General features: G+C 37.8%; 1 protein-coding gene and 1 pseudogene across 2 annotated transcripts in view; one reads left to right on the top strand and one right to left on the bottom strand.

Annotated features, from left to right (window-relative positions):
• Positions 1 to 9,609, top strand: part of LOC107687356 (transcriptional coactivator YAP1-like) — a 64,646-nt gene extending 55,037 nt beyond the window's left edge. For both annotated transcript variants that reach the window (XM_016484634.1, XM_016484635.1), the window contains 4 exons: positions 3,733 to 3,905; positions 4,818 to 4,951; positions 7,215 to 7,327; positions 7,406 to 9,609. In XM_016484634.1, the coding sequence (XP_016340120.1) occupies positions 3,733 to 3,905; positions 4,818 to 4,951; positions 7,215 to 7,327; positions 7,406 to 7,644 (659 nt within the window). In that variant the 3' untranslated portion in view covers positions 7,645 to 9,609. The remainder of the gene's footprint in view (positions 1 to 3,732; positions 3,906 to 4,817; positions 4,952 to 7,214; positions 7,328 to 7,405) is intronic.
• Positions 9,610 to 10,483: 874 nt separating this feature from the next.
• The window catches only part of LOC107687362 (porimin-like), a 7,728-nt pseudogene continuing 7,036 nt past the window's right edge, over positions 10,484 to 11,175 (bottom strand).

An 11,175-nucleotide genomic window follows, 5' to 3' on the forward strand; every position in this document is an offset into this window, starting at 1 on the left:
CCGAGGAGGTTGATGTGGTGGGCGTCGATGAGGATTCGCCCCAGTATGAGGAACTGTTGCAGGTGGTAACTCATGCCGTGGCCAAATTAAATATTGAGTGGCCCGCTGAGAAAAGCAAATTAGACGAGCGTTTTCTGCGTGTTAAGCCACCACCTCCGCGCCGGAGCCTGCCTTTTTTCCCCGACCTCCACACCGAGGTGTCGAATCGAGGAACCATGGTTACATACGTAACCTGAGACGTTTGTGCCCTTGTTTTATGCAGCAACAGGTTTATGAGAATGTGGATGGGAAGTAGAATTAATTATTTCGTGCACACAATTTACTAAAAATGAGGGCACATTATTATACCGAGTGCAAAATTTACTTAAAGCGAGAGAACAAATTAGTAAATTGTGTGCACGATTTAGTAAAACGAGGGATAGAACGATTAACATGATTTACTTTTTTATTTTTTTTTTTCCTGCATGTCAGGTGCGGGGATCCGTATAGAACACTAATGTATGTATTTCATTTATTTTTAGATTATTCTTGCATTATTAAGGTATTAGCAATAGCTAATTATAGGAATTATTTATCAAAACTGCTGAAGCCACTGACATTTTTAGAGTTTCTTCATGACATTGCAGCAGTCACGTGGTACAAGACATCTCAGAAAATTCTGAGTTTACAAGTTATAATTTTGAATTCTACTGGGAAGTTAATGTTTTGTTTTGTTTTTTTACAAATCTGATTATTGTAATTATGGTAATTCAGACATGGCGTGAACACCTTTTGTTCAAATGTGTCTCCAGTGTGATCAAAGTTTCAAGTACTTTTTTGGTGAAAGAAACGAGAGTGAAAAGGATTCCAAGTGTAATCTAGTGAAATGATTGGATAAATGATCAGGTATTTGTGGTTAAATAAGGTGAGCATATTGGAAGAACACAGTGTGTGTGAAAAGAAAAAGCCAAGGACCTACTAGAAAGCACTTTAATGACTCATAACTGCGATACATATTACTTGAGTAGCTTAGTGTGAATAACGGAAACACATTTGCATTTCTCACTGCAGTAATCACTAATAATAACTGTGAAAGTCTCCGAGTCTTGATGTATAAATATACCACCTGCTGTTTCTACTTGTAAGTGATACGGCTTCCATCTTGCTTTCAACTGGTTTCCTACTACACTCTAGTCACAGCTGAGTTTCCTCATGCTGGCTTCCGGCAGCTCACAGCTTGCTTTTGTGTGGCCCGCTGAGGTTTATGTATGATAAGATATAGAGAGGCTTTTCTTCTGGACACAGATTGACTGACTCTCTTTCCCTGTCTCCTCTGATTTATGTGCTTATCTCTTAAAGGGGTCCTATTATGCTCTTTTACAAAGTCTTGATTTTGTTTTGGGGGTGTACTAGAACAGTCTCTCATACTAGGTTGTTCGAAAAAAACACGTTATTTTTCACATATTTTACATTATTACAACACCTCTCTCCCCAGTCTGGCATGAACGGCTCCAATAGTTCCTGTATCAAATGAAGGCCCGCCTTCTGAAATACGAAATGTGCTGTGATTGGTTAGCTGGGCCAGTGTGTGTTGTGATTGGGCACCACTCGGCGCCTGGTTGGGAAATATCATGCCCCTTACCATAGCCGCCTGCGAGCTTCAGTGTAAATACTGCGTCAAAATCAAATCAATTTGAGCGCGATTTAAACCCGGATGATTGTAACCACTAAGTTCGTCTGCCTTGGGAAAGCCAGCGTGTCTCCGACATAGTGATAACACTCGTTGCCTTCTCTAGTGCAGCTCAACCAGGTCTCGTCCCATTCGTCGATATTTGTGATATCACAAATCCCGGAAAATATGCGTTGTAGTCCAAACGAGTCGTTCGTTGTAGTTTTTGAAAAGTGATTTCTGTTAAATAAAATATCTCCTTTTGAAGTGCACTTTGAACTTTGTAACTTTGCAGATCTTTTTTATGCTCAAACAGCAACATTACAGACTAACTAAAGTTGAAAAAGTGAAAAAGCATAATATGACCCCTTTAACTGGAAACGCAATTTGAGTGCTGCTTTTATACAATAAACCTGTTAAATCGACAGCCAGCAAATATTTACAAAGGCTTCAAAGGTCCTGGCTCTGCGTTTTCTGACATTTCTCAACACCCCTTCGGTCTCACCTGCAAACGACAGGGGAGCTGCTATTGGCTGGCAGCTTTGCGAGATGGCCTGATAAAGACTTATTACTGGATGGATGTGTTCCAGAGCTAGTGTACGTCAATCAGAGCTTTTATCTTTCTCACTCTCTCTTTTTAATTGTGTTCCTCTGGCACATTTCCTCCTCCTCCTGCTGGCTCGTTGAAGAACACGTCCGTGGCACAAACCTATGCAACACTTGAGTCATTCTGCCACATGGATAAGACTTGTTTGTGTGTTCTTGTCATCTTTGTGCTGTGGAATGGAGTTTCCCAAGTGAGAAACCCACAGCAGTCAAGTACAGACTAGTCAGGGAAATCCAGACCTGAGAATCAAGAGTTTTTTGTTGTGTTCCCGTTCACAGACGCAACAAATCTGGCTGCAAGATATCAGGCTGTATTAACTGGTCACTCCTACCCTGAGATCAGCCATTACTGCTCCACCATTCAGCTTCAATAGACCCCTATCTATGCGAGATAAGAGTCTTTAAAGAGAAACAAACACACACACATACACACACGCACTCCCCCACTGGCACTCGTATACATTCCCACACACTCTTCCACGCCTCAGGCAGTGTGGGGGATGGTGGTTGCGGTGTGTGTGTGTGTGTGTGTGTGTGTGTGTGTGTGTGTGTGTGTGTGTGAGGCATGGTGAGTCTCTGATCTGATTCCCATGGTGAGAGGAGAACGGAGACTCATTCAGGCCTGAGGTAGTGTAAACACACTCTGATTGAATGGTGATGAGGATAAGCAGGGAAGACGGGGCTCCCTCGCGCATGACAACGCCAGCTCCATCACAGCTTTGTTGTCACTGGTGGCCTCAGTGCATAAGTAAACAGCCATTTTCATTGGTTCAATTACTGTAACACCCCACCTCCTGTTGTCCAAAACATTTGTTTCTGTGTTTGCGTCTGTGGCGATACGCATTGCTCCATTCACTTGCATTGTTAGGCCTTTTTATACCCTATATCGTATACATGGCTAATGCTACTACCTCCTTTAGTGACAGATTTTATGAATGGTTCTTTTTGACTGGAGATTGAATCTGAGGTGTTTATATCAATTAAAAATGAATTTAAAATTAGAAAATCCATTTTTGTAAATAAATTATCGCGATTAATCGTTTGACAGCACTGTATACATATAAATACATAGATGTAAATACACACATATACATACACATCTATAGGTCTAAATATGGAAAATGTAGATGTAAATCTGAATATGTAGTAACTTTCTGAAAGTGATAAATGACTCACTAAATAAATTCAGACTTGTAAGTGCTTATTTTAATTTATAAATGTATATTCAGATTTCATAAACACACACATTATGATTAACGTCCTGGGTTCTGATTAATAATGCGTTTCAGTAGTGCTTATACATACAATATAGTAACACTATAATGCCAAAAATTAAAAGTATTATGTTTTATTTACATATGTGATACTGTATTTTCTAGTGCTAGTATATTTGCTTTTAAATATAAACTATATAATATAATTAATGCTAATCAATAATAGAATGAAGCATCATAACGTAATCGATTTTGTGTCCTCAGCTATGAACCAGCAGCGAATTTCCCAGAGTGCTCCAGTGAAGCAAGGCTCCCAGTTGCCCTCCAGTCCACAGAGTGGAGTGCTGGGTGGAAACAACCAGATCAGGCTGCAGCAGATCCAGATGGAGAAAGAGAGACTGAGGATCAAACAAGAGCTCCTTCGCCAGAGACCCCAGGTCAGACACACACACCTGTCAGAACATTCTGTCCTCACATGCTAGGTGGGCACATAGTGTTCTGCTGCGTAAACAAGCCTAATCTGTGCCGCGTGTACTCGCTGTTCATGTTGTGTATTTTTGTTTGTAATGTACCGTATCGTATAATTGTGCAGGTTGTTTTGACAGATTATTGGCATAAGGTCTGGTCCACCTTGCACCTCAAAGCAACCTGTTGCACTTTGTTTCTCAGTACATATTGTGTAGGGTGAGTAAATCTGAAGTAGAGATACTTGCTGTGTATGTTTTTGTGAGCTATTAAATGAGAGGTTGGCAGATGGGGAGGTGGAGGAGGTTGTGCTCAGCTGCCCCTGCTTTGGAATGTAAACACGGTGTTGACTCAGTGCTTAATAAAAAACTAAATTTAAAGATGTCAGCCAAAACAGAGGGACATGTCATTTCTTTACTGTCCTATCCAATAAAGCATAAAATGTGATTAAATTAATCATTTGCAACTAAATGATGACTAAAGCGCTTTAAGAAATCAGACAATGTTGACAGACAATCTTGCACAATCCATTGACAAATGATAACCAGATTTGTAACTCATGACTTGTTGGATGGGAAAGGCTTTTATTTCACTCAAGTGGGTGATGCAGGAAACGAAGTAAAACTTGTAGGTTAAGTTCGTTGTTTTTTTCCCTTTCCCATACCTCACTCACTGTTTCGCGTACGTGTGCGTAGTTTGAAAGCAAAAACCAGTATAGTTTGTTCTGTCCTTTTTTTCTTCAACAGAAAAAATTTATCCGCTCTCATCTCAGTACTGAAATCATTAATTATGTCTTGCGTTAAGCTTCCGTTCTTGCAAACCCAGTCTGCTCACTTTATGAATTTCACACTTTGACACACATTCTTTTGTTTGCGTGTATACAGGAGCTCGCCCTGAGAAACCAGCTGCCGACCAGCATGGAGCAGGATGGCGGCACTCAAAACCCTGTGTCCTCACCCAGCATGGGACAAGACTCACGTAACATGACCACCAACAGCTCTGACCCGTTCTTGAACAGGTAAGATTATGCATCAAACTGCGGGACTGCAGTCATACAAGAATTTTTTAGAAGAACACCTTTGCATTTGCACATGGTAGTATTTACCAGTTAATAGGCACATAAGGGCAATGAACCTTCCCACAAAGGATGTTTGGCTGCTGTGTGTGTGTGTGTGTGTGTGTGTGTGTGTGTGTGTGTGTGTGTGTGTGTGTGTGTGTGTGTGTTTTTTTTGGTGCACATTTTGACTGAATTCTTGCCAACTGCAGGGAATTGACAAGTTTGGACCTCCGATGATTGTTCACTTCAGAGATCTTACCGGCTCTAGCTAGAAGCAGCTCATTTAAAAGACCAATAAAGATAGGCCTTCAAATACACTTAAAGGCATTGATGTAGTGGCTGAAAATCCTATCATGAATCGCTCAGTCATCATAAAATTGCATTCACAGCCTATTTTAATATTATTACATATTTCCTACTAAAAACATATTATATTATAAAATGTTCTAAAACATATGTAAAACATAAAACTTGGCTAAAAACTAAATCAAAAACATTTGCGTGATTCTAAAACTAATTAAAATAAGAATAAAAATGGGCACAAATTCATTTATTTATTTTTTTTTCATTTAGTTTTAAATACAGAATGCATTGTAATTGTTTAAAATTTTATAAGCCACCTGCATTGATATCTAATACCCTTATTTTAATGATATCAGTTAACACTAAATCTGGCAGCTCAAATATGAAAACTAATATTGAAAAAAACAAATCTTTCAATTTCAATTTTTTTTTCTTTGTCTGTTTTGGGGGGTGGGATGTTGAAAAAGGGAAAAAATGTAAAATCAAGAGGAGCATTGTTAACTCTGTGTAATTGTTAAATTTTGTTCTTCCTTCATTTTTTTACTTGAGTGACACTCACTGGTGACCCCTGCTGGAGAAGCTGTTGAAAGCAAGTCTTAAGCTGCTTTTGCAGAGAATTGCGTCCTCCAGTGGCGGTCAAGCACATAAATCTCTCCTACATGAGAGCAGATAAGGGATTGATGTGAATAACAAGGCGGCCTGTGAGAACATGTGGTCTTAGACAAGGCCGTCCCCCCTCCCACCTCTGCTGCGCTCACAAAGAGCTCATTCATCCAGCAGCTCTCATGCACTGAAGCCACATTTCATTCTCTTAATTAGAAGAAACTTGCTGTATTTTCCTTCACTGTAGCATGTCCTCTGCCATCTTTATTTGAGCACTCTGTACTGAACTGCCTGCATGCTATTTATAGAGAGACCACCAGCAAAACAACACCTTTTACAATCAAAGGCAGTTCAAAGATGGCCACTGCGAGTAGTACAAGCAATTACTAGCGGAATGAGCAATAATTGTTAGCAATTATTCTGGATAAATCTACACAAGTTAAGAGGCAATGGCTATAAAAAAAAATTATATTCAACAAAATTTTGAAATAACACAAATGGGTGTTTAAAACAAGTGATTTAAACAAATCAAAACATACTTATGTTTTAGCTTATGTACACTCTCCACAGCTCTTCATACTATCATTTTCTCAACCTACTTAATAATATTGTGATTCTCTGTGTATTGAGATTCAAGAAACTTTTACTTAATAAAAAAGATGATACACTCTTTTTGCTAACTTTTTCCCCATTCATCTGTTGTTATATTCTCTTAGCTTGTTTTGTGTTTGGATTGTGGTCAAAAATAAATAATCAAGTGTGTGTTGACCTAATGGCACTGTATATTTTGCTTTTTGTTGACACCTTTGTAGTGGATAAATAATTTTTTCTAATAATGTTTTTTATTTTATTTATTTAGTCATATATGTAAAAAAAAAATCATGGAAAAAGTATATTTATATTCACTGTATAAAACTGCTCAAAGGTTTGAGGTGTTTTTAAGATTTATATTTTTTATATATTTTTTTGTTTTTTTAAGCTTGTGTGTGTGTGTATATATATATATATACATATACATATACATATACATATACATACAATATTTTTGTGGAAACCATGATCAGTTTTCCCCAGGATTCTTTAATAAATATAAAGTTCACCATTCATTTAAAATACAAATCTTTTGTAACACTCTTTGTAAAAATCTTTGTAAATGTCTTTTAATGCCTCTTTTAAACAATTTAAAGCATTCTCGCTGAATAAAAGTATTCATTTTTTTCCAAATTATCTTTTGAACGAATAGTGTAAGCGTACAATTTACATATGTGCGCAGTTTCGATTTGTCTAAGCAGTTGTGGCCTGGTGTTTTCCTGTGCAGTGGGACATATCACTCCAGAGACGAGAGCACAGACAGTGGCCTGAGCATGAGCAGTTACAGCGTCCCCCGCACTCCTGACGACTTCCTCAACAGCGTGGACGAGATGGAGACAGGTACGCCACAACAAGAGTACTCAATGTAACCACACACATGATGTCAGCACATTTTAAGAGCAACCGTCTCGCTCTCAGGCGATAGCCTCGGTCCCAGCTCGATGGCAACACAGCCCAGCCGTTTCCCCGACTACCTAGACGCGATCCCGGGCACAGATGTGGACCTGGGCACCCTGGAGGGGGAGAGCATGGTGGTGGAGGGCGAGGAGCTGATGCCCAGCCTGCAGGAAGCCCTGAGCTCTGACATCCTCAACGACATGGAGTCAGTGCTGGCAGCTACCAAGATCGACAAGGAGAACTTTCTAACCTGGCTATAGAGCACCTGCATCCAGCACTACGCCTTCTCTTCCAACATGCTGAACTGCTGCCTAATCCAATCTGTGAAGGATGTGTAGATGCTTTGAGTTGAGAAAAGAAAGACATTACACTCTACTGGACGTTTTTTTTTTCTCGTTATCTTCTGTTCACTACGTTTGGCCGAATTGGTTTTAAAAGCAGAGGTATTTTAACCTTTGGTCCTTTTGGGCTTCTTTTTGTTTTCTTATGTCTTTTTTCATGTCTGCATCCTCAAGGCTGGCCCATGAACAGACAAGTATCCACAAGTACCCAAATCTCTTTCACGGCTGTACAAGTATGTGAATGTGAGTTTGTGTGCGCGAAGTGTCGTTTCTCCCCTCGCTGGGCGAACAGGGCCGAGAGGGCTCAGAGAGAAATAAAGACAGACGAACCCCGAAATCAACCTAGCGCAACCTCCTGTGACTGCAGCTCCCGTCTCAGAACATCCCTGATCTCAGCTCGTTTTTTCCTCGTACAGTAAAGAGCCTGAGAAACCAAAAAGCGATGAGGAGGTCATCTGTATGTAATGGGATTGTGATTGAAAGGTCTAAATGGTAAGGGTTTTAACGTGTGGCTTTGGTTAAACAAATACTGCTGCTTGGCTGTGCCAGCATATCACACTAGAAACTGTGTAATCAAGTGCCTTCAGACAAAAAAATTGAAACATGTTCCCGTCGTTTTTACGCTAGAGATCATAATCAAATTTGACGTTTGCTTTGACTTACTTCATTAATCAAAGTATATTTCTTTCAAAGGTTTTATAAAAAATGTTATGTTGGGAATTAGGGTTTGATTTTTTTTTTCTTTTTTCTTTAAAGAACCCTAGCCTCTTTGTGTGCTAGTTTTATTTAAGCCTGATTCTGTTTTCTTGAGGGTTATGGCATTCATGTGTGATCAAAGAACAAATCTGATGTTTTATACAGTTTTATACAGAACAACTATTCTAAGAGCTGCCTTATAGTACATGAACTAGATGGACGCTATCATTTCTGCTGCATCATAAGCAATCTGAGAGGGGGATCGCTTGGTTTTGTTAAAGATATCTTTTTTTTATCTTACGATTTTAGTATCTCAGTCGATATGTTGTTGCTTACTGGCGTATTTTACTGAAAATCTCAGATTTTTTTTTTGAATCCAAAAGCAATGAACAAAATAACACTTTGATTAACAGACAGACATCTCTGATATGAGCTCCAGTAGAGTCTGTGCCAGTTATGTTGATGATGTTTGGTGCCGAGATGGATATCGGGCAGGAAGAGGAAGGTTCTGATATGTTTAGATGGATAGATGAGCATGTGTTGAAGATTAGCTGTTAGCTTGGATTCGAATTTGGTAACTGTGGGTATGAATGATAGAGTAGACTTTTATGGAAACAATCAGTTATGTTAGTTTCTGTCAGGATTTCCAGGAGGCTTCCAAAGACTTTTTTTTTTTAGTAATGAACAACAAAAAATAATGTATTATACTTTTATGTACACGTAAGACATAAGCTAATGAGAAAAGGTCTAATTGATTTGTGAGGAGATTTCTAATGAAGCCAGATTTGACAGGTCCTCTTATGCTGGTTCTGATGTCAGTACTAAAGACACATTAGGCAGGTTACCTAGGTTTGCATTATTTCACAAGAGCAGAACACTACAGGGACTTTGCCCTTTACAAATTTGCTGCAGATGCTTTGAATTCAGTAATATGAATATTTCCTCTTGTTTACAATATATGGATACCTTGACACTACATGATTATGGCTCAATAACTGGCCCGTACACTAAATGTGTGTTGTACTGATTTTTTGTTTCTTAACAAAGGTGAAGTTTTATCAGTATAATATTTGTGGTCTGTTGGGGTGAATATACCGCTAAGGTTTATAACTCAATTGCCTCGGTAAGCAAAATGTTTATGGTCACATTTTATTACAAAGGCCATAGTAATGAAAGTTAGAGGTTATAGAGAAAATAAAAGTGATGAGGAAAAAAAAAAGACAAGCTAAGAGAAATATATTTTTGAAAATATAGTATTGATGGCAGACTCTAGTGGGGTAAAACAGTGTTGGAGAGAGCAGTGCAACAAAATGTTTTATGAATTGTGGGTACAGTGATGGTATTGCACGTTTATAGAACATTGACTAAAATGTGTATGTCACTTAAACATGATTTTATGCTTGCTTAGTGTGCAACTGTTCAGAATATATATTAACTGTTTACTTTATTTTTTTTTGTATATTACTTTAAAATTGGCCTGGAATAAAGTATATACTTTGGTAGTTACTGTGTTTAATCAGTTATTTTATGCATTATTAGGAAAATGTTTTCTATTGTACATCATGCAGTCCACACAGTTAGACTAAATCTCATTATTTGGATCACTCTTTCTACCATACATGATGAAACCAAAATCAACACTTTTCAAACAAATGTAACATGAACTTTTATACAAAAATACTATAAACTTTAAAAGAAAAGAAAAAAAGTCTGTAAAAAAGAAAAGAACTGTAACCAAATAATTTTTGCCTCTGATATGTCTTTAAGAAGACTTCTACAGGAGCATATTTTAAACGCCATGTTTAGTCCAAACTCATTAAAATGTCCTGTAGGACTACACTGGACTAGACACACACACACACAAAAAAAACACGGTTTTTTTTTCCCAAGTATTGTTCAAGTATTCACAACTGGAAATGTAAACAAAAACAAAAAAACAGAATAATCAATAATCAAACCAGACACTGTCTCATATGCAAATTAACCACGTTATGGTGAAAACGTTCTCTTCAGATCATGACTAGCTTGTGTTTTAGCCTGTATTTCCTCATTGGCCCCATTTTTAAATGATGGCATCATGTTCCTCACTGCGGGACATGAAATAAATATTAGCTATGTTACATTATTACATATGAACATATATTAAACATGGGATAATACATAACAGAGTGCTACAGTCGGGTTCTGGAAGTAAAAATGCCAATCATTTTCTCCATAGGGAAATTCATTTTTAACAACAATTTACAAACCGAGGTAACACTTTATTTTAAAGAGTCCTTGTTACACGTTACATGTACTTACTATTACAATAATAAAGGTTACACTTTATTTTAAGGTGTCCTTGTTACAGTGTACATATACATTTAAGTACTGAGTAATATTAATTAACTACATGTACTTACTGTATGGTTAGGGTTAGGATTAGTGTTTGGCTTAGGTTGCTTGTAATTATGCAGAATTAAGTGTTATAATAGTAACATGTAACAAGGACACCTTAAAATAAAGTGTTACCATAATAAATTATGCATAATTACATTCAAATAACCCTAACCCAACCCTAACCATATAGTATGTAGTTAATTAATATTACTCAGTACTTAAACGTATATGTACACTGTAACAAGGACACCTTAAAATAAAGTGAAACCCAGACCTACTGTGTGCTACGAGGTTGTAAATGTCTTACTGAATTTTGGTGAAAAACTACATTACCCATGATGCTGTACAGAAACTCCACCATATGTGTATATATAT

The sequence above is a fragment of the Sinocyclocheilus anshuiensis genome, unplaced genomic scaffold (assembly GCF_001515605.1).
Source record: "Sinocyclocheilus anshuiensis isolate Anshui unplaced genomic scaffold, SAMN03320099.WGS_v1.1 scaffold3378, whole genome shotgun sequence".
NCBI classification, from domain to species: Eukaryota; Metazoa; Chordata; class Actinopteri; order Cypriniformes; family Cyprinidae; genus Sinocyclocheilus; species Sinocyclocheilus anshuiensis.